General features: G+C 37.7%; 1 protein-coding gene across 2 annotated transcripts in view; it reads right to left on the minus strand.

Moving 5' to 3' along the window:
• TMTC2 (transmembrane O-mannosyltransferase targeting cadherins 2) overlaps positions 1 to 25,359 on the minus strand; it is a 388,282-nt gene that overhangs the window by 39,332 nt on the left and 323,591 nt on the right. For both annotated transcript variants that reach the window (XM_046646810.1, XM_046646811.1), the window contains exon 11: positions 24,094 to 24,157. In XM_046646810.1, coding sequence (XP_046502766.1) covers positions 24,094 to 24,157 — 64 coding nt within the window. The remainder of the gene's footprint in view (positions 1 to 24,093; positions 24,158 to 25,359) is intronic.

The raw sequence follows: 25,359 nt of genomic DNA on the forward strand, positions 1-25,359 counted from the left end.
TCTACAGATTCAATGCAATCCCTATCCAAAATTCCAATGGCATTTTTCACATAAATAGAACAAATAATTCTAAAATTTGTATGGAACCATAAAAGACTCTGACTAGCCAAAGCAATCTTGAGAAAGAAGAACAAAGCTGGAGGCATCACATTCCCTCATACCAAAGTCTATGACAAAGCTATAGTAATCAACACAGCATGGTACTGGCATAAAAACAGACACATAGATCAACGGAACAGAATAGAGAGCCCAGAAAAAAACCCATGCATACATGGTCAATTAATTTATAAAAGGGAGCCAAGAATACACAATGGGGAAAGAAAAGACTCCTCAATAAATGGTGCTGGGAAAACTGGACAGTCATATGCAAAAGAAGGAAACTGGACCACTCTCTTATGCCATATACAAAAATTAACTCGAAATCGATTAAAGACTTGAATTTAAGACCTAAAACCAAAAACTCCTAGAAGAAAACGTAGGCAGTAAGCTCCTTAACAGTGGTCCTGGAGAAGACTTTTTGGATTTGACACCAAATGCAAAGGCAACACACGCAAAAATAAACAAGCTGGACAACACCAAACTAAAGAATTTCTGCACAACAAAGAAAACCATCAATAAAATGAAAAGGCAACCTATGGAATGAGAGAAAATATTTACAAATCATTTATCTGATAAGGGGTTAATATCCAAAATATATAAAGAACTCATATAACTTAATAGCAAAAGGAAACAACCTGATTAAAAAATGGTCAGAAGATCTAGACAAACATTTTTCTAAAGAAGACATACAGATGGCCAACAGACACAGGAAAAGAGGCTTAACATCACTAATCAGCAGGGAAATGCAAATCAAAACCACAATGGGATGTCATCTCACACATGTTAGAATAGCTATTATCAAAACGAGAAGAAATAGCAAGGGTTGCAGAGGATGTGGAGAAAAGGGAACCCTTGTGCACTGTTGGTGGAAGTGTAAATTCATGCAACCACTATGGAAAAGAGGATGGTCCCTCAAAAAATTAAAAATAGAAATACCATATGATCCAGCAATTCTACTTCTGGGTATTATCCAAAGAAAATGAAAACACTAACTTGAAAAGATATATGTACCCCTACGCTCACTGCAGCATTATTTAGAATAGCCAAGATATGGAAACAACCTAAGTGTCCATCAACAGATGAATGGATAAAGAATCATGCTACCTACACACACACACACACACACACACACAGAGGAATATTATTCGGCCACAAAAAAGAATGAATTCTTGCCAATTGTGACAACATGGACGGACCTTGAGGATATTATGCTAAGTGAAAGATGTCAGACAGGGAAAGCCAAATACTCTATGATTCCACTTCTACGTGGAATCTAAAACTACAAAAAGTAAAAAACAAGACAATCAAGCTCATAGATACAGAGAACAGTTTGGTGCTTGCTAGAGGTAGGGCATGGGGGTGGGCGAAATGGGTGAAGCGGATCAAAAGGTACAAACTTCCAGTCATAAAATAAATAAGTCATGGGGATATAATGTATGGCGCAGCAACTACAGTTAATAATACTGTGTTGCATATTTGAAAGTTGCTAAGGAAGTAAAGTTAAAAATCCTCATCACAAGAAAAAAAATTCTGTAACTATATATGGTGACAGATGTTAACTAGACTCATTGTGGTGATCATTGCACAATAGAAACAAATATGGGATGATTATGTTGTACAGCTGGAACTTATACAATGTTCTATGTCACTCATACCTCAATAAAAACAAACAGACAAAAAAATAACTATGCCCTCTCTCTCTGGGGCAAATAAAAAGGCTATGAGGAAAAGTAAGCTAAAAAGGACCATTCTTGGTAAACCTAATCTGTTGAGGGAAGTGAGGAAGAATACTGACTCCATCAAGACATTTTCTCAAAGTCATAGTTAAAAAACGTAACCACGTTCCCCGGTCAGCCCTCCTCCCTGCCCCCCCATTTTAGTTTCCTTCAACCAACGGAACTCTTGGAACAACTAACAGCAAATGCAAACTGTGGAAGCGGCTAAAATTGAGTGTTCCTTCCCCATGACAGTGTTGATGCAATGACCCCAATAAAAAAATCCATCACAACCAAACCACCACATAGGAGGTGCAGTCAAACTCTGGCCCTTGCTTCTTTCCCCAATGGACTCACTACCAGGCTAGCCACACTGGAGGAAAGAAGAGTCTGGAAAAAGTTACTCTCCCTGAAAAGCACACATACTAGTTTAGCCAATTTGTTATTTTCATTTTTAAAATGATTTCTTAACCACAGTCAGGTTTCTTAAAGTGCAGGGTATTTCTCTTTTAGAGACTATGGCCTTTCCCTCATTCTTTTGGTTGACACAAAACCGCTCACTCGCAGGGCCGTGGCTTATCATATTATGTCTTTGGCACACTTTCCCTCTCAGTATAGGTGCGTCACCAGTTGTTTTTGTCATTTCCCTCTTTGCTGGTGTTTTCCTCCTATTGTGGCTCCAAATATCAAAGTAGGTCATCCACAGATAAGGGTACAGAAAAATAAATTACAAAATCTAGTCTTTTGTTTCCTTTCATAAAACTGACTAACGGGGAAGAAAACTTTTTGGCTTATTATTTATATCCTAAATTTTTTCACATATCCTTATTATTTTCAGCATTGAAATATTTGTCATTGTTTTTTTAAAAAGAAATCTTACATAGAGTTAATTACCTGTTGAAAGAGAGAGATGCCCTTTAGGGGTTAACTTTTTGAAAACCATTGGCAAGTTTTCAGTAAAATCTGAATGGATTTACAAAATCAGCTTCTCCCTTATTATTTAGTTCATGTTTTCCTGAGCAGTATGAAGCCTGTAAAGTATGCATAGCACATCAGGCCAACTAAAAAAGTTTAAGGGTTCTACTGCGTTTCTAGATAATAATAAACGGACTTTATTTGGAATATACAGCTCTATAGCAGCTGTCCCAAACATGTATTTTATTAGATTTGTTGTCACTTCTACCATAGACTGGGTTTCAGAATCTGAATATATGAACATTTAAGAAGACACCCAACTATCTGTGAGTGATTCTGAATTTCATGAGAGTATGAATTCACTTAAAATTAGATCGAGATCTCAGTTTACTGTGATCACTGTCTCCTGATACTCAAGTAGAGAGTCTGAGAGAACCAAAAGACCCAGGGGGATGCATGTCAGGGTAGGGAGAGAAGATTTCAAGCTTCTACATTCAGAGGTAAAAATCAACATTATCCTTGAAAATCTCTTAAAAATCACTCAACTTGTTCTTGAAGGAAACTACAGTACAGCCTCTCCACGTGTTCTTGGCAGTCAGCCTTGTTGCGTTTTGGTTTTATTTCCAGCATTGTAAAAGATCACCGTGTTTTGTGCTGAGCATCCCATGTTGTGGTTGGCTTGCATTTAGAGGCCAAGTTTTATTGGGGGAGAGGAGGATGTACACAACATGTTTAAAACACCAGAACCACACTCAGGGCTGCAAGATGTCCACACTATGAAAGGACAGGAAGCTGGCACAGACGGAGCGGACAGAAGCTTCACGTGAATTCCTTCACAATATTGACTGAGCACCTACTGTCTTCCAGGCAACATTCTAGGTGCTATGTATAGAAAACAAAGCTCCTGCCATCACAGAGCTCACATTCTAGAGAGTGGAGGGAGATAATACAAATATAGAAGGAAATATGTCGACTAGATAGTGCTAAGACTGAGCAGGAAGAGTACAGCAGGATAAAAGAGGTGGGGCACTCTAGGGGTTCAGGGGTGTCTCATATGGGGCAGGAAGGGAAATCTTACCGAGAAAAGGTACTATTGGAGCAGGTATTTAAGACAGTGCCTAAGCAAGCCACGCTGCTATCTGGAGGAGAAGCGTGATCGCCAGAGGAAAAGGAGCGAGTCTAAGTGCCCCGAGCAAGGAGCCTGCCTGAGCCTGACACAAGCAACACCAATCTGCCGTTTATGTAATCTGGCAAGTGAACTTGACTTCTTTATTTCAAATTATTTTCTCTGCGTTAAGACTATATAGACAAATTCCTATAACGTAAATAATTTAGCACTGGCTACGGACCTGGCTATGGACCAGGCAGCATTCTAAGTGCTTTGTATGCATTGTTTAATTCCCATAGCAAACCTTCCGAGGTCGTTATGATTACCTCCATTTCCAGAGTAAGCAAATGAAGCTCAGGGATGTAAGCAACATACCCCAAATCTCAGAGCCAGAGGTGGGTGAAGCCCGGTTTACTACTCAAGCCCGTTGACTCCAGGGCCTAAACTGCTAATCTTTATTGCCTCCCAGGGCTTGTGAATATGACATGATCCCACTGGGAATACACTGCATAGACCGCCCTTCTAAAACCCGAGAAGTCACTGAAGAATGCTATTTATAGCAACACCATAGACAAATCCTACGTGCGACACATGTCTCTATATACCCAGGAAGGCAAAACCCAGAGTTTCTTTGTGAAATACTGTTCTGAAAGCAGAAACACTTTTTATTGCTGCCATTGTCATGAGTGGAATACAGTTTATGCCTAAACATTTAATAAATTCCGATGCTATTAATGTATACAATAGATTTTCATGATTAAGATTTATACTTTTTGAGATACAGCATATACCAGCTAACCTATAGCTATTCCTAACAACATGTTAAAATAAAAACTTGATATATATTGAAGGTGTTATCTGCACTATATCAAGGGTCATTTAGCATTATGTACTATTATTTTATCAAAACATTTAGTTCAAAATTGGCTCTCAAAATCTGCAATAATAAATTGTCCGTTGATTCTCATTCTTCAGTGATGGTGTGTATCATGTTTTGTTAGTACTGCTGCCTGCACGAGAGACCTGACTAGTTCTCAGGCTATTGCCAACACCCATCTGGCGGAGCTTTGGTTATTCCCAGAGCCTCGCATGTTCTAGCACACGTTAAGTGCTACAGCACGCACACGTTTGAGGAGGTAATAAATTTCCATTAAAGCAAAGTTGAAAATTCAAATCAAGTTTTGAAAAGAACTGAGTTGTATAATATCTTCATGCTTTTGTTCCTACTACGTAAGCGTCTTCACCATATCCAGCAAGTTCAGTTTAGATACATAAGAAAGATACCAAGATCAGATCAATTAATATTAAGGACTAAAGATCAATTCTGAATTACTCGGTAAAAACGTTTTGCTGTAATACTCTACTAATAAAACTTCAATAAACTGTTTAAAAACCTGCAATCAATTTAGCACATTTCTAAGTAGGTTATTTTTTTTCAAGGAATTTTTTAAAAGAGAATGTATATTGCTTTATGTATATGTAGGGGAATTCTAGATTCCTGTGTATTTAAACATTTTGTACAGGAAGGAAAATCACAATAACCTTAATATATGAGCCTTTCCTCAAATATATCTCCAGATTGTAATAAACATATATAGTAGAAACAAAATAAAATCTCATATGCTGCACCCATATCATTCTACCATAACTCTCATTTAAAGAACACAAATTCAGAGGGTGACATCAGCATCATGGCAGAGTGAGTTGTCCCCTTTGTCTCTTTCCTCTAAGTTACGCCTAGTAGGACATCCATAGACCATCAAAGGACTCTCTGCACAGCACAGCAGAATGCCTAAGAGATCCATGCATTTATACATCTGAAAGCGGGTGGACTGGACCTCGTGGAGGCAGTGGAACCAGGGGAGCAGTGGCAGCAGGTCCCAAGACTAGAGGTTTCAGGAACTGTGGCCATGCCTATGACCAGAGGCCCCAGGAAGTGAGGTAACATTCATGAATGGAGGCCCCAGGAATCCATGCAGCTCACGCTCATAGAGGTACCAGGAATCACTGTGGGGCCAGCGACTGGAGGCCCCTGGAACCACAATGATATCTGTAATCTAACCCCCTTCCCCAACCCTGGCTTCCCCAGTAGTGGGGGCTACATCAAAGACCCTGATACCCCCGGCAGCTGTGGCAGGACATGTGACCTGAGGTTCCAGGAATCGCACCAGCACCCAAGACCAGAGACTGCAGGGACCACAGCATCACTTATGGTTCAGTCCCTCATCCTCCCCCAGTAGTGGCAGGTGGTACCTGCAACCTGAGGCTTCAGGAACCACAGTGGTGCCCGCAACCTGCCCCCTCCCACTCCCCTGGCAGTGGCGCTTCTGATACGAGCCACTCCAGCAGCTAGGGCTACCTCCAAGACCCTGATGCTCTGGCAGCAGCAGTGGCCATGACCTCAGGATCCAGGAAACGTGCTGGTGCCCAAGACCAGAGGCTACGGAAACCACAGTGGCGCTCATGGTTCAGCCCCTCGCCCTCTCCCAGTAGTGGCGGATAGTGCCCAGGATCCAAGGCTTCAGGAACCACAGTGATGCCCACCACCCAGCCCCCAGCAGTGGTGACCCCACCACCAGTGCTGCCAGTAGTGGGGGCTGCATCCAAGATCCTGAGTACCCAGCAGTGCTTGTCATGCTCCTGACCTGAGTTTCAGGAACTGCGCAGTCACTGGACACCAGAGGCACCAGGAACCCGACAGCACTTGTGACCCAGGTACCCCTCTAACCATGGCAGTGATGGTATTGCCTATGACCCTGGCCAATGTGGCAGCGGTGGTGACTCCTACAAACCCAGCACCCCTGGCAGCAGCACTGCCAGCACCCCCAGATAACCTGAGAGCAGCAGCACAGGCAGCACACATGGCAGCAGCACCTGAGCCTGCAGAGCTTGCAGAGCCAGGTAACAGCAACAATGGAGCCTACAACTCTGGTTGCCCTCAGTTGCAGGGGTCACTCAAACTTTTGCCACCCCACCAGTAGCAGTGGCACCTGCAGACCCAACAAATCTGGACATGGTGGAGGCACCTGTGACTCTGGCTCCTGCCTACTCTCTCCCTCCCCACACTGTAGTGGGGAAACCCATGACCCAGGAAACTGCAGAAGCAGCAGAGGTGCTTGTCAGCCCGGGGACTTTGGTGGTAACACCCATGATTGCAGCAACATCATAAGTAGCAAGGCACCAGCAACCTTGAAAGCACAAGAAGCACAACGAGGGCACTAGTGATGCCTCTAGCTGAGCCACTGGAGGGTGGAAAGTGCAGCCTGTCAAATACAACCACAAGCAGCTCAGAATCAAAGTAACCAAAGCCTTACCCAAATAGAAAGTTGTTTGCTACCACAAATGTGCTGGCAGAGGGACAACTCATCAAGTAGCATGAAGAACTTACAGTAACATGGTATCACAAAGAGAAAATGAACAGTCTCCAGAAACCAAACTTGAAGTCACGAAAGATTGCTATCTCACTGACAGAGAATTCAAAACAGCTGTCAGGAAGAAACTCAACAAGTTAGTTCGAGGAGCTCAGGAATAAAATTAATGAACAGAAGGAGTACTTCAAAGAGACTGAAACTCTACAAAGGAGCCAAACAGAATTCTGGAGCTGAAGAACATAATAAATGAGATGAATAAACAATTAGAAAGCATGGGAAATAGGGCAGACTATATGGAAGAGAGAATTAGCAAGCTCAAAGATAGAAATCTAGAAATGATTCAGGTGGAAGAGGAGAGAGAAGTAAGATTTTAAAAAGATGGAGAAATTCTACAAAAATATCTGACTTAATTAAAAGCAACATAAACATAATGGGTATCCCAGAGAGACAAGTGAGGGAGAAGGAAGCAGAGAGCTTACTTAAAGACAGAATAGCCGGGAAAGTCCGAAACCTGGGGAAGGAACTGGATATACAAGTACCTGAAGCTAATAGAACAACTAATTATTTCAATGCAAAAAGACCTTCTCCAAGGCACATGATACTAAAACTGTCAAAAGTCAGTGACAAAGAAAGAAAATTAAGGGCAGCCTGAGAGAAGAAAATAACTTACAAAGGAATCTCCATTAGGCTATCAGCATATTTCTCAGCAGAAACTCTACAGGCCAGGAGAGAGTGGAATGATACATTCAAAACATTGAAAAATAAAAACTGTCAGCCAAGAATACTCTATCCAGCAAAGTTATCTTTCAAATATGAAAGACACATAAAAGCTATTCCAGACAAACAAAAGCTGAAGGAGTTCACTGCCACTAGATCTGTCTTACAAAAAGTCTTGAAAAGAGCTCTCCTACATGAAACAAAAAGGCAAAGGTATACAAAACTTTAAGCGAGGTGATAGATAGAATCAGAAAATTGCAACTCTATAACACAATAGGTTAGTAAACACTTAATTATAACATAAAGGATAAAGGGAAAGAAAGCACCAAAAATAACTTAACCACTTCAATTTGGTAACAAACTCACAATACAAAAAGGGATGATTTGTGACAACAAAAACAGAGGAGGAAGAGAAAAAGTACAGTACCTGCACAGGCTAACGAAGATAAGATGCTATTGGCAGAAAAAGGACTATCTCATCTATGAGATCTTTTATAAAAACCCCATTGTAACCACAGAACAAAAATTCAGAGCACAGCCACAAACATAAAAAAAGAGGAAACTGAGAAAACATCACAGAAAACCACCAAACTGAAATGGCAGACAGAAATACAAAGAAAAAGAAACAATGGGAATATAGAACAACCAGAAAACAAAAGATAAAATGGCAGTATTAAGTCCTCATATATCAATAATCTCCTAAATGTAAATGGATTGAATTCACAAATCAAAAGACACAGGATGTCTGGGTGGTTTAAAAACAAGACCCAAAAATATGCTGCCTCCAGGAGACCCGTCTCAGTTCTAAAGACAAACATAGGCTCAGAATGAAGGGATAGAAGATGGTATTCCAAACAACAGGCAACCAAAAGAAAGTAGGTGTAGCCATACTTACATCAGACAAAATAGACTTAAAGCCAAAAAAGGATAACACAAAGGAGAAAAGAGAGAAGGCTATAAGAAATAAAATTAGAAAGTAAACAGGAGAAATTACAATGAATACCACAGAAATACAAAGGATTAAAGGGAATACTATGAAAAGTTATACGTCAACAAATTGGAAAACTGAGGAAAAATGGCTAAATTCTTAGAATGATACACCCTCAAAGCTTAATCAAGAAGAAATAGAGAATCTGAATAGATCAATCACAAGTAAAGAGATTGGAACAGCAATCAAAAACTTTTCAAAGAAACAAAAGTCCGAGGCCAGATGGCTTCTCTGGTGAATTGTACCAAATATTCAAGGAAGATTTAATATTTATACTTCTCAAACTTTTCCAAAAAATTGAAGAGGATGGGATGCTTCCTAACTCATTTTACAAGGCCAACATTACTAAAACCAGACAAGGACAATACAAAAAGTGAAAGTTACAGGCCACTATTGCTGATGAACATAGATGCAAAAATCCTTAGCAAAATATTAGCAAATCAAACACAACAATATCTTAAAAGGATCATACATCACGAGTAAGCAGGATTTATAATAGAGACTCAGGAATGGTTCAACATCTGCAAATCAACCAATGTGATACATTACATTAACAAAAAGAAGAATAAAAATCACACGATCATCTCAATAGATGCAGAGAAAACATTTAACAAGATTCAACATCCACTTATAATAAAAACTATGAATAAAATGGGTACAGAAGGAAAGTACCTCTACATAATAAAAGCCATATATGAAAAACCCACGGCCAACCTCACACTCAATGGTGAAAAAAATAAAAGTTATTCCTCTAAGAACAGGAAGAAGACAAGGATGCTCACTCTCACCACTCTTACTCAACACAGTATTAGAAGTCCTAGACACAGCAATTAGGCAAGAAAAAGAAAGAAAAGGGATCCAAATTGGAAAGGAAGAAGTATAACTGTCACTATTTGTGGATGACATGTTCCTATATAGAGAGAGAGAGAGAGAGAGAAAACCCTAAAGAATCCACCAAAAATCTATTAGAAATAATTAGTGAATGCAGTAAAGTTGCAGAGTACAAAACCAACATACAAAAATCAGTTGCATTTCCATACAGTGACAAGGAACCAGCAGAAAATGAAATCAAGAATACAATCCCATTTATAATTGCAGAATAAAATACCTAGGAATAAATTTAACTAAGGAATTGAAAGATCAGTACACTGAAAACTATAAGGCACTGTTGAAAGAAATTGAAGAAGACATAAAAAAACAGAAAGATATTCTGTGTTCGTGGATTAGAGAATTAACATAGTTAAAATGCCCATATTACCTAATGCAATCCCAATTGGAATTCTAACAACATCTTTCACAGAAATAGAACAATCCTAAAATCTATATGGAAAAGAAAAGACCTCGAATAGCCAAGTCCTCCTGAGAAAAAAGAACAAAGCTGGAGGAATCATATTCCCTGAATTCAAAATATACTACAAAGCTACAGTAATCAAAACAGCACAGTACTGGCACAAAAACAGGCACACAGATCAATGGAACAGAATTGAGAGCCCAGAAATAAACCCACACATCTATGGACAGCTAATTTTGACAAAAGAGGCAAGAATATACAACAGAGAAAGAAAAGTGTCCTTAATAATTGGTGTTGGGAAAACTGGACAGCCAGACACCAAACATTGAAAGTAGACCTCTACCTTACACCATACACCAAAATTTAAAATAGACCAAAGATTTGAAAAAAAACCACAAAATAGACTAAAGACTTGAATGTAAGATCTGAAACCATAAAACTCCTAGAAGAAAACATAGGGAGTATGCTCTTAAAAAAAAAAAAAAAATTGCAGTAACATTGGTCTATAACATTATATAAATTTCAGGTGGATATCATAATATATTTTGAATTCTGTGTAGATTACATCATGTTCACCACCCAAAGACCAATTACAATCCAGAGAGTATGCTCTATGACATCAGTCTTAGCAGTATCTTCTTGAATATCTAATTTCCTCCAGTAAGGGAAACAAAAGCAAAAATAAACAAATGGGACTACATCAAACTAAAAAGCTTCTTCGTGGCAAAGGAAATCATCAACAAAATGAAAAGGCAATCTACCAACTGGGAGAAGATATTTGCAAATCATACATGTGATAACGGAATAATATCCAAAAATATATAAAGAACTCATACAACTCAACAACAACAAAAAAGTTCCTTCAAAAAAATAAAGAACCTGATCAAAAAATAGGCAGAGGATACGAACAGACAGTTTTCCAAAGATGATATACAGATGGCCAACAGGACATGAAAAGATGCTCTACATCAGTAATTATTAGGGAAATGCAAAGCAAAACTACAATGAGATATCCCCTCACACCCATCAGAATGGCTATTATTAGAAAGACAAGAAATAACAAGTGTTGAAGAGGATGTGGAGAAAAAGGAACTTTCAAATACTCCTAGGGGGAATGTAAATTAGTGCAGCCACTATCGTAAACAGTATGAAGAGTCCTTAAAAAATTAAAAATAGGGGGCCAGCCCAGTGGCTTAGTGGTTAAGTTTGCCCACTCTGCTTCAATGGCCCAGGGTTCAAAGGTTTGGATCCCAGGTGTGGATCTAGCAATGCTCATCAAGCCATGCTGTGGCAGCATCCCACACAAAATAGAGGAAGACTGGCATAGATGTTAGCTCAGCGACAATCTTCCTCAAGCAAAAAGAGGAAGGCTGGCAACAGGTTTTATCTCAGGGCTAGTCCTCCGCATAAATAAATAAATAAATAAATAAATAAATAGATAAATAAAAATAGAAGTACTATATGATCCAGTTATTCCACTTCTGGGTAATTAGCCAAAGAACATGAAAACACTAATTCAAAAAGATATATGTACCTCTATGTTCATTGCTACATTATTCTCAATAGCCAAGACTTGGAAGCAACCTAATTGCCCATCAATGGATGAATGGATAAAGAAGATATGGTTTATAGACACAATGGAATACTACTTAGCCATAAAAAGTATGAAATCTTGCCATTCATGACAACATTGGATGGACCTTGAGGATATTATGTTAAGTGAAAAAAGTCAGACAGAGAAGGACAATTACTGTATGACTTTACTATGTGGAAGATAAACAAACACACAGATTGGTGATTATCAGAGGGGAAATGGGTGGGCAGAGGGCAAAAGGGGTAAAGGGGAATATGTGTAAGGTGACAGATGGCAACTAGACCATTTATTTTATTTTTGAGGAAGTTTAGCCCTGAGCTAACTACTGCCAGTCCTCCTCTTTTTACTGAGGAAAACTGGTCCTGAGCTAACATCCGTGCCCATCTTCCTCTACTTTATATGTGGGATGCCTACCACCGTATGACTTTTGCCAAGTGGTGCCATGTCCACACCCAGGATCCGAACCGGCGAACCCTGGGCAGCTGAGAAGTGGAATGTGTGAACTTAACCACTGCGCTACCAGGCCGGCCCTAGCAACTAGACTTTTGGTGGTGAACACAATGCAGTCTATGCAGGAGTCTAAATATAATGATGTATACCTAAAATTTATGTAATGTTATAAATCAGCGTGACCACAATAAAAAATACAAATAATAAAGAACACAAATTCAGTAACAGCAACACTTCCCAAAGAAACTGCCAGGTCAGTAGGAGCCTATTGTCCAAATTCTCTGGCTTTTCAAATCCTAAAGCAACATTTCACTAAATCATTTCGCTTGCTTCAGTTTTCCTAAGGGCTTATTAAAGAAAGGGAAATAAATTATCCTTATGAGAAAATGAGAAGCATGTTTACTGTGATTGTATGAATCAGTCAAAGGGAAAGTAATAATACATGTCAAGAAATACAAAGCAATTTGTGTGCTATGTTTCTTGAAGTCCCTAAGCAGTCTTTGAAGACACAACACAGCAAAGTGATCGAGTTCGTTCAGGCATTTTTAGGCACTGTTGTATAAGCTATGGAAGATGCAAACTTTCAAGACTCATAACCTAGATAAACCACTCATGAAAACAATTTAGAAACAATTAAATGCTAAGCCTGCATCTGCTACATCTCTGAGGGCAGGGATCACAACATCCTTGTTTCTCCTTATATCCCCAGTGCCAATTTCATAAACTGACATATAATAGGCACTCTGCTCCTCTAGCTTTAAAGTCTGCACCCTTTCACTTTTCCAGTGTTTCTCCAATCGGGATCTACAGACCACGCAGGGTGCGGTAGATATGTACACATAGATTCGACGGTCTGAATTAACCTCAAGAATGTGTTAATCTTGCTAAACAGCTTTTCTCCACAAAAGGATTAGTATAAAAACTCTAGGCATTTCTAATCACCACATTTTAAACAAGAACTGTCCCTGGATTTCAGTGCCTGGGGTTTTATTTGTGGTCATTATTGAATTTTTGGTGAGAAATCTACAAGAAGCAGGGAGTTCTGAAACCAGACTGCCTGGATTTGTATTCTGGCTCTTCCACTAGCTGTGAGATCCCAGACAAGTTATCTTGTCTCAGTTTCTCCATCTCCAAAAATGGGGTAGAATTTAACTTTTGATGTTTAACTAGTCTAGATGTTGTTAGACTGACATAACCTAATTTATAAAAAAGACAATTTTCTGGTGTCCAACATTATCATGTTTATTCTTCTACAAGTTATAAAGACAAAAATTTGAGGGGTAATAATTTATAATAGACACACACGGAAATGTGGATCTATAATAGTTTTTTTTCAACTTTCAAGCTTCTCAATATTAGTACTCCCATTTAGGTGAATGCTCTTTTTTTTTACATCATTAGATATGTGCAAAAAAGGCTCCTAACTTTCAAACATGGAAGCACGGTTTATACAAATTTGAGCATAAATAATGGGTTTAGAGCAATGATATGGTACTATAGTACGTAGGGTATAATCCATCATCTGTTTATCATAAAAGTTCCCTACAAGTAGGAAATGTTTGGGAGTTACTGTGTCAATCAGCATACTGGAAAATAAAATGACAATGTCCTCTTACCCAATGAAGGGAAAACTAAGCATATGCACATGACTCCAGTAAAGATTTCCGAGACGAATTCAAGTACATAATCCTCCTTAGGTAGCGAAATAATGTCGTTCTCAAGACCTGAGGAATCTGTTGCTTTCAATGCTAGCCTAAGAAAACTATATCAAAAATGAGATATTAGAGTAGAGAGAAGTAACCAAATATAAGTGAGAAATTATAAATTCTGAATAGGAATCTCTGTCTGCATAAAAACAATTCATAAATAAACACAGATATCTGTGTATTTTGGGTTTATTGTTTAAGTAGAGTGACCTACAGGAATGCATTTTAAAAATTTTTTGGTCTTTCAATATTTTCATATGGACACTTTCTCAGATACGGTTTTTCTGGTATAATCTGAAATTTATGGTATCATTTTAATAATGTGCCTAATCATAGATGAAGTATCAATGCATATTATGGATTTGTTTACTATTGCAGGTCTGATTTGCTGATAGTTTGACAGATTACTTGTTACAAGTAAAAAGCAGCCAGCTGAAACAGATGAAACCTATGATTACAAAAATTTAACAAATAGTATACCCTTTGGGAAAAGATAGTTGAACGGTGTTAAGAAAAACGGAAAACCGCGATTGGTTTCTTGAACTATAGTGGAAAATGCACTATATATTTAACAGAAATAATTTGTCTCTCAGGAAAACTAAATAAATATATGTTGAGGATTTTTGTTTGTTTTAGTGGGTTTTATTAGAATTCGTATATAAACAACCAGTGAAAATTACAAGTAGAATCAAGAAATAAACTTTAGTACAAGTAAGTAGATCCAACTATCTCTTATATGATTAAACACCCAAGAAGACAACGATAGAGTAACTTGGATTGCGGAATAAGAAAAAAAAGTGATTGATAGCAGTAGCAATCTTTTACATCTATCCCTTCTAGAACTTGTTGAGATCTGTCATGTGACACTTTAATAAACACAGTTGATTATTTCCACATGTAATTTAAGCAATTAATTTTTCTCAGCTACGAATTGTTGGAAGTAGCTGAAATATATATTATTTGGTAAATCATTCTAACAAATCTTTTCAAAATTGCTTTTTTCTTTAAAATTCAGCATTCCTAAGGTGAGCAAGTTACTTTTCAAATGAGCCAGTGTAATGATGGACCAATTCAAACTCTTTCTTGTCCCAAGATCTCTAAAGGCACCACAAATGCCCTCTTTAGCTTGCCATTTACTCTTCAAAAGGGCAACGTGCATACGTTGTAAAGCTGCATTTCTTGGAGGTAGTTCAGTAGAAATCATTTTAAAGAGCAACACAACAAAACACAAAGATTACAACCACACTGGAATAAGGAGAGTTAGTCAAATATAAATCTCCTCTTCTTAAGAAACTGAATTCTCTATAGTTTAATTTTTGATGTAACCATAATACAGGTTCAGAATAACTGATAAAACTCTGAATCCCGTACCACAGTAGCCATTAGTTGACACTTAATATCTAAGGAAATAACAGTTGATTATAAGACAAAGACTGAAAAATTTTGTAGTATACACATTTTTTTCTCCTCTTAGAGATGTCATTTTTTTTTTCAGCTCTCTTCTAGGGCTTGTTATCAAAGATAATGTTCAAACAACATATTTAAGCAAATTCTTCTCAACTTGATAAACAGAAACTCTTGATTTTGACATTATCTAGTGACAAGAAGTTTAACAGTGTAACCACTCAGTCTGGAAAATAATGTCATCCAAAATGACAAAGACTCTCCTTAGCCAAAGGAGACAGACTCCACTGAGCCCTCTTTTCAACTAGGCCTCATCCTTGGGCCTTCTCTTAGGCCTGCCTAGCCCAGCTGTAGCGAGAATTCTGCTAAGCCAATTTATGAGAATCTCCCCGCCCTTGATATATGATCACACTGGGCTGCCTTCAGCAAGAATCCTGTTAAGTCAGTTTAGCAAGGATCCTTCTACCCTTGATGTCTCCTCTTAGTAATTTTCCAACCATTGACCATCCTAGCTGTCTTTGCTATATTTGAGGTTGAACCTGATCTCTCTCCCCTACTGCAATAGTCTTGACACTTATCACAACCGTCCTGAATACAATCTTCCTTACCATTTCAAAAAGTGTCAGAACAATTTTTCTTTAACAAAGACATAGGACTTTCAAGAAAAATTAATCTACTAATCTATTAATTTTTCAGGATCTGCCCAACTTTTACTAGTCTTTAGAGTAAAGTATAATTTTAATCTGTAAATATAAGTAAGAGTTCGAATAGACAATAAGGAGTTAGGAATAGAGGAAAGATAAAGAAACAAAAAAAAGGGAATGGAATGTTACAGCAAAATTAGAAGAGGGAGAGAATAAAGACTTACACATAAACACAGCTTTTTGTTAATGTTTCCATGTATATTTAGAAAAACATGGCCCCATAAGACCAATCAAAGGTCAAAAACATAAATGCCTAAAAGGATAACAGAAATGGAGGAGACCAGCTGTAGAAATAACCGAAAGGGACTATGAGGAATGTGGTGACCCAGGGTGGGGGCGGGAGGCAGCTCCAGTCCACCCTCACTGACCCTCCCAGGTAGGAAAGTGGGCCAGTGCGGTCAGATTAGCTGAGTTTTCAAAAAAAGCAGGAATCCAGTTTCTCTGGAGAAGAAGAGACTAAATGTAATTTTAGTGTGTGGTCCCACAATTCAAACAATTATAGCTATAAATCCATGCAAAGGATACCCCCACAGAGAAATGTGAGTAAAAACAAACAAGCTTAGAATCAGAGAACACAATTAAGTGGAATTTCCCAAAGGTTTTGATGTTCGTCAACCTAAAGCACTCAAACTGATTTTCCTTATAGGCAAGAGCCACTTAAGTTCCTGTCCACGCCTCGCATCTCCCATCCTTTTCTGATTGTGACTCGAAAACACACACACAGTGCATAAACACATTTTTAAAACATAACATTTAGAAATGATTGCATGTGCATTGTGATGAATAGCAATACTCCAATGATGGAAAAACTGTAAATTCAGCTTAGTTCAGTCCAACTATCCGATCCTGGCCTAGGCGACAACTAGCCCACAAGAACCGTTAGTAAACAAGTGGATTGCACTAACCATCTTTGTCTTCCAAGCATGAAGACTTATACAAGATGATAAACAGAAGAAAAACAGTAACCACTTCAGAAATACATATTTTTCTGGTTTATCTAACATTTTCAAAATAGAAGTACAACACAAAGCAACTACAATGTAAACTGACTGAAGTGAATACACCAAAAACTAGACTTTGTAACTAGTTAGAAGACAAGAGCGGTGGCATCTAAATAACCTGGAAAGAAGATCTATAGTGTAAAAGAGTTTGAGGACAGATATGGGAGTGATGAGACTAAAATCGGTCCTGGCATAACTGAAGCTCTCAGGGAACTGAGCATCTACCTTGCCGAAATCAGATGAGAGGAATTAGACATTTGATTTCTACTGATGTGTGCATAAATATGCTTACTATCAATGTGATGAAGCCCATTTACGAACTGAAGTAGAATAAGGGTTTATTGACTTAATTTGGATATAAGTGAAGAAACAAGAGTCTTGTTTCAGTGATATTTCTGGGCCCACTTAATAAGACCAGGTAAAATGTGGGGGGAAACTAATGGCACTTTACTTCTTGATTGAAACCTTTTTATTCTGGGTTTGTCACCTTACCTCACTCCATTTTCTAACTGTAAAATATATAGATATATTTGAAATTAAAATAACTAGTGAGAATGGAAAATACATGTGCAATATTAGGATACATTTTGCTCATAAAGTCGATCTGGTAATTCTGGGATCCATATACTAGTAATGCCTGAAAGTCAAGAGACGCATGGTATGTAATTTTCCCACATCACAGAAGCTTGTGGAAAGTTTAGGAAAAAGCCAAATGGTTCTTCCTCCATTTACAAGCAGAAATGTGGTTTAACTGCTTCCCAGACAAATTATTATTAACCCTGTCATTTTTTCCCAACAAAACAACAATCTCAGTAATTTCCCCCCCAAAAACATCCCTTATATGGTCAAACCTGAATCTGGCCTGTTTAACTTAATTTCATGGTCTCTTGTTCTATTTAAGGTTGAAGAATATCTTTCTCCTCAGAAAACAAATATAACTTGGAACATATTCTCTCTCTTCCATCAGAACAGCCCATAATTAACTAACCTTTTCCCCTAGGTTTCACTCTTAGTGGTTATCTGTACTCCATAGCCATCTCTCCATCTCCTCGACTCCACCATTTTTACCACAAAAATGATGGTCCAAATTGAACGTAATATATTGCAGAATATGCGGACTGATAACCCAGCTGCACTCTCCTAAGGTAAGCTCATTTCTTTGAATCCCGTATTTCTCATTTTGATCTTTTGACATATAATCATTGCTAAAGAGCCGAAATGGATAACATTGGCTTTGATTTTATAATAACACTCTAAAATAATTTATATTCTAAGTGCCTTGCGAAGGTATAATGCATGTATGTAACTTCCTATTGGATAATCTGATCCTTGGAACACACTCCCCTTTAATTCATATATGATGAATGCACATGGAAGAACATTTATAAAACATTATACACATTAGAAATACAAAGGGTGAGTACAACATCTAGCCTAAAAGTCAGAGAGCTAAATCAAAGCGAGAAGTAATCTACCAGTGGATTTCAGAACTTCATTTAGAATTATCACAAAATGACTAATGGCTTAATGCTCCAACCCACAAATGTACTGGCATTTATTTATCACATACAGATCCTAGGCCTATATCAAATATTACCTACTGTGCACCTCAGCACACCCATCTGTTTACAGGTCTTTAACCCCAAATTCTGCCCTTCTTTCCACAGGATCAGCAGATAATCAAATAGTTATGAGAGAAGTAATTTATTATCTAAGCTTATGCCCCTTCCATTTCTATTTTGTTTTTTCCCTCTTCTATATTCAAAGTCTACTTTTTCTTCTTCAGTCTCTGGGGAGGAAATGATCCTTTAGGATCCTCAATATTTCTTTTGTTCTCCCCCCTACTTGGACACATTTTTAGTCTCATCTTTAAACACATACATATATACACACATTCCTTAACACTTCTCTTTAATATTTAATAAATATATACTTAATATTTCTTTGGTGTTGCACTGACTCTTTCATTTACCTCCAAATTTATTTACAGAATAAGTTCACACTCTGCTCTCAATTCTCCATTTCCTTAACACCTTAGAAACTTCTGCCCACACCACTTGGCAGGAACCTGAGCGCTTGAAGATAGTCAATGCTGTCTTACTCTGAAGTCAATGGACTTTCTCAGTTCTTGTTTTCCTTCACCCTTTTAGCAGCGGTGGAAACCGCTTGCCAACATTGACTTCTATGTCCTGCCATTGCCTCATGTCTTCCTTATCCTACATTCCAAATGTAGAGCTCACCACGGGTTTGAAATTTGCTTTCTGCCCTCCTTCTGTGCCTTCTCTCCCTTAGTGATCTTATTCACTCTGCTGGTACTATCTCCTTTCTGCAAATAGACCCCCAAATCTCTATCCGTTAACTGTGGCCTTTTCCCGAACTGCCCACAGAAAATGAGAATATCCTACCTCTCACTCAGACTCTGCTGGGTCCAAACTTAATCCTTTCTTCTTGAAATAAATATACCCCTCTGGCTGTCCTATTTCTGCTTAGCGTATCTTTTTCCCAAGTTACCTAAATTCAGAATTTTGGAACACTCGTGGGGCCAACTAATTTTCCCTCTCACACCTATCAAATAATTGGCTTTTTTCCCCTGCGTGTTCTTTTCCATTCCACTGTATTTCTGTACTTTAAGATCTATTATACCTCCTGCCTATACTATTACAATGACCTTTCATCTGGTTTTTCCAAGGCTACATCTCTCATCTTTACTTTCTCAAATGCAAAACACATCCTTCATTACATCATATAATGGCCATCCTAAATTACCACTTTCATTATGTCATCCCACTTAAAGACAATTCTGGAATACAAACTCCTAATTCATAGTATGGTATTCAACGCCTTTCATCTGGTTTTAGCTCAGTTTCCAGTTCTATCTTCCCTTACTCTTCCTCTCTGCCCCCCACCCCTGGAAATATAAACCATATCTGCTTACTGTTTCTTGGGCATAGTTCATGCTTTCTGAGCTCCATGCCGTTGTTCACGCCTATGCCTCTACCTGCCAGAATTCTCTCTTTTCTCCTCCTCCTGCTAAAATCTCCACCTATAAACATCCTATCATTTTAAGATTCTCCAAGCTTGCCAACTCTGACTCAGTGCCTTCTAGGATTGATCCAGCTGAAAGTCATTTCTTTTTCCTGTGTACTTTTCTAGCACCTAGCTTATATCACTCACAAAGCACTTACCAGACAGCGTTATTTACTGCTCTGAAGTGTGAAAATTTGGACGCATGTGTTTTAGCCTCCATTCCTTCCCCACATTAGATAGTACATTTCTCAAGGTCAAGGTTAGTTTTTCATAACTTTGAAATCTTACTGCACTTGGCATAGAGTCCTACGCAAAGCTGGAATTTGATAAAAAATAAGTTGAATGAATTCAGACAAAAAACAACTACATCCAGTAAAACACAAGATATATAGACGTGATCACTGATAACTACTCTCTTCTAACTTTAAAGTGTACTACAAGCCAAGTAAGAGGGGGTGACTTTGTACTATGCAAATTTCCCATTCTTTACATTAAAAAAAAAATTTTTAAACCATAAGTTAATGCAGAATTTGGCTTAATTCCCACAAGAGGAACAAAACAGTTTCATTTAAATGTTCTCTCTAGTCCTCAAGAGTCAGCATTTTTTGATGTGCATTAAGGGGGAGAAAAGACAGAGAACAGTGTTGTCTTTTTAAAGTAACCTTCATGGAGAGGTCAATTTTATTCATAAAAATGAAAAACTAAAAGTGGAAAAACTTAAAATGACAATTTTGGTAAAGAGTTTTCCCATTACAGAAATATGTTTTAATATAATACGAGGTTTAATTTTAGAGAAATCCCCACCCAAAGATCAAATAAATAGGATTCAAAATTTTAATGGTGCCAATTTTGTAGTAAATATATTTCTCTAATTGTACTCTTTAGTAAATGACGCTGTATTGAATATCCCGGATGCAGAGACAATATCAGAATCTAAAACTTAAAATTATATGTGCCTGCTAATTTAGACTTCTTTTATTATTTTAGCATTTTACCACTGGAATTCTTGGTATATAAAATAATCCAAAAAGTTAATTAACAACTTTAAAGTAAATTGTATAGAAAAATATGGCTTTTGTAGAATAGAAAAAAGACAGAAATTCATCTTGGAACATATTGAAGAAATGGAATAGGTATTTTATTAGGAGAGAAATACATCCCATAGACAATCAACAATCTTTCTAATATGATGATAATAAGTGGTAGTATACAGGGTTACAGTGCATCTTTTACTTTGTATGGTCACGATCTGACATAAGCATTGCTGAAACATCCAGAGTCCCCCACATACAGCTACAGATTGTTGTAGTGGAACATTTAAACAATAGGAGAAAATGCTTTACAAAACATAAGAGTGAGATTAGATTACCAAGTAGACAAGAAAAATAGAAAAGAGAGTGGAACTACGTAAATAGCGAATGGGAATTGAGGTCTGTTTCTATTTTCGCATATAAGCAGGTAACTGAAATTTATTAAGTTAAAGCATAGAAATAACACAGAATACTTTTATGACAAAGGGAATAAATAGCTATGAGCAAGATAAATGTTAGATGCATGCTTTAATTTAGATCAGGTGCTAACTGCTAACAAGTCATTACATGGGCTATTGTTTAATTAGGTATCTGGTTCCGAATAGAAACTTCTGTTACTGCCAAGGTTTGCATTTTATCAGTCTTGGCTTAGAGGCATCTTACTTACCTAGATCATGTACAGAAAACCAAAACACAATTGATAAAACAGACTAGGGAAAAACCACATCTGTTGATCCATCAACTGCAACATCACTTACTTATTGTTAAATAGGAACTTTGTATTCTATCCAAGTCCATAAAATAACTAATTTACTGTTTCCAGATAAGGGAAGTATCATTTGAATTAAGCGCATTTTTCAAAAGCAGTCCTCAGCATGTTTAGAAAGAAACTTTTGGGGGTTTCAGAAAAAAATGGCTTTGAGTTGGAAATTAAATATTGATTTTATGATTTGGTCAGTCATTTAAAATAAACAATCTCATAAGTCAGGTTTAAATCTTGTGGCGCCTCCGTGTCTTCTTCATGTGGTGGGTCAGCTCAGACAGCTCAGAGAGCTCTTTCTCACAGACCCGCTACCATGTAGCGAAGAAGACCATTTGATCAACCGCTCAAAAATAAAAGTGACTAACAGTGAATAAAAGTTGAACTTATTTATTATGCATATTAAGAACATTCTATTAATGTGCAGGGAACAGAAGAAAGAAAAACATAAAACCCTGTCTTCAATGAGGTTATAAAAATAAGTTTAAGGCCTCAAATTCAAGCCTTTACGTAGAAATGTTACACAAAGATGCCCAACTCGGGCATCTACAAAGCTGTGCCTCCTGCCTACCTCCTCCTGCACCTCCTAACTCCCTTTTCCTGCTCCCACTTTTTCCAAAGCACTTTTCACTGTCTGACATATATATATACTTTGCTTCTTTGCTTCAGCTCCACCTCTTCAGAATAGATTATAAGTTCTTAGCAGGCAGGCATCTTACCAATCTTATTCACTGCTGTATATCCAGTGCCTGGAATACTGCCTAGCACTTAATAAGTGCTCAGTAAATATTTACTGAATAAATAAATGAGAGGACCATTTATAGATTTCTGGCTTGCGTTTGCTCTCTAAGATATAACTGCATTTTTTCCATCAAGCTTTCTCCTACTTACAGCAGCCTAGTCACCATGTGATTCCATTCATTAGCTCTGATACTGGGTGAATTATTAATTTCTCTGAGCTTCCGCAGAATGGGGATCATGGAAGTATCTGTGAGTTGTGAGAAATGAATGAGGGAATTCACATGAAGAACTTAGCAGGATGCTTGACATATAATAAGTATTCAATAAATTTTAGTTGTTATTATTCTTACCATTATAACTATTAAATTGTTTTCTCTGTTGCAAACTGCTCACTGATTCTTGAACAACCTCATAATTAATGAAACGGGATATTTACATTTAGGGTTAAGGTTACATGTGGTTGAATCACCTGAAAAAAAAGCTACTTCCTATGTGGGTTGCTTTCAAGGAGCATTGATCTTCCTCTTTTGTGCTCCCACAGGACTATCTATACCTCTGTGTAGGAATCGCCACACTGTACTTCAATTAGTTGATTATGTTCCGTCTTCTCTGCTACACTGTGTGGCCTTTTAGGGTATGAAATCTCTGTATCTTATCACAAAGCAGGCTCTCTATAGATGCTTGCCCCACGGATGAGTTACTGTAAAGAATGAAACTGATCCCACTATTTGTAGTCACATCACACGTGCACTTTCATTACTGTTTCAAAATTACATTTCTCAATAGATGGTGCAGATCTAGAGAGCGGGGCAGAGGTTTTAGTTTTGAAGAGTGATGCAGAGCAGCACGTATGAGACTAAAAGCAACGCGCTGGAATTTAGTGAGGTGCTGCGAATAAAGAAGTGCTTAGAAGACAGATATAAAACCAGTTCTTATTTTCTCATAAATGGTTACTCTGTTTCAATAGTAATGATCTAATTTATATCCATCTCACTTTATGGAAGTGTGACTATCCAGGGAAAAATTCTAATAAAAACACACTTGATAAAGTTGAAAAGCACACTTATTAGAAATGAGAATTGTGGAATAGGAAAGAAGCATACAGCTCGAGGTTTGACTATACATAAGAATCAAAAAATACCTACAACGTTAGGAAGTCCTTAGGTATTTAATACCACAGCAAAAAACACTTTCAAGGAGTTAATTTTATAAGTCAACCAAATGCAAAGTATTTAATAATGCTAAAACCTGCATTCAAATGATAAAAACTTATGGCGCTTTATGTAGGATAGAAAACAGCCAAGAAGCTTGAGACTGGCAGATGTGATTGTTGAATGAGCTATTTAGTGGATATTCAGAATAAGAGATCAGAGAGAAAAAAATCCAGCATCACAAGGCGTCTATGTCAAAAACTATCACATGCTGCGAGTCTATCCCTTTGAGTAATGTTTCTCATTAGGAAAGTACTTACATTAGGCCTCAGCTTGGCCGCCAGATCATAATACTTCTCAGCTGCTTCATTGAGGCTAGCCTGTCTGTTAAAGAGAAAAAAAGAAAAACTTAAACTATATTATTTATTTTAAAATTGCAGCTAGGTGAACAGAATCATTATGCAACAAAATGATATCAACTTTTTAAAAATTACATTCACACCAATCAAACAATAAGTTGCCTAAGCAGAAAAAGATCATTAAAAATTGAATGTATGCAATCTGGTTGTCATTGTCTTTAAGGCATTATAAATAGTATCTCAACATAATCCTATTTGGTAGGTGGCGTTATCTTAAATTTACATATTAGGAATTAGAAATGTTATTTCCCTTTTCCAAGCTAACCCAGGTAATATGTTATAGGTTGGGATTCGCCACCTTCAACATGATGTCCCAGAACAATCTTAGGAATTTAAAATAAATTGTCAAAATTAATAATTAGTTGCTTTTGGTTTATGAAAATAATGAACATTGCCATTTTTGTTTTTAATTCTGTATCTATCTAGAAAGCCACTTTCTTTCTCATTCAGGAGGGGAACCTTCCATTGTGTGTAGCCTACGGAAAAAAAAAAGGTCAGCTACTCCCTCTTCTTGCTTTCTGGCCACCAGGGTGGGCACACGACACAGGCTCAGCTAAATGGAGGTTCTTGCTTGGGACTTTCATTCCTAAGTGAGTGACAGAAAGATGAAGGGATGGCTAGAATTCACTCACAATGGTGGGAGCAATGGGGCTATGCCCTGGCCAGAGTTTTCCTGTAAAGAACTGCTATTGGATGTCCTGCTTTTTGATCTCTGGGCCTACCTTGTTTCCCGCTGATTCAAGCTATGTGGTCCAGCCCATAGTGAATTCTGTAGTTCCCACAGCCTACAAATAGCTAGAGTCAGTTTCTCAATTACCACCAAACACCATGAGTGGCACAATAGTTGACCTATACAAAAAAGATGCACACTGACTTTTATAGCTTAGTTTCCACCAACTGGTTAGCAGAAGAAATCCAATTTCAGGGTCCTGAGGAAGCCCCACCAGTTAGCCATCGAAAAACAGCATGTTTTTCTATCATGCCATACTGATTCAGAAAAACCTTCAAAGATGGTAGATGATAAGAGCTAAAGGTTCCTGCATGTTGTGCTGTAATCTGGTAACCATGTTGGAGGGGTACAGAAGAAATGCTATAGAAAAATGTCAAATTCAACTTGAAGATTATATAGAGAGCACAGCTATAATGTGAGCAATAGTAGTAAATGGT

Source organism: Equus quagga, chromosome 19, assembly GCF_021613505.1.
Source record: "Equus quagga isolate Etosha38 chromosome 19, UCLA_HA_Equagga_1.0, whole genome shotgun sequence".
NCBI lineage: Eukaryota > Metazoa > Chordata > Mammalia > Perissodactyla > Equidae > Equus > Equus quagga.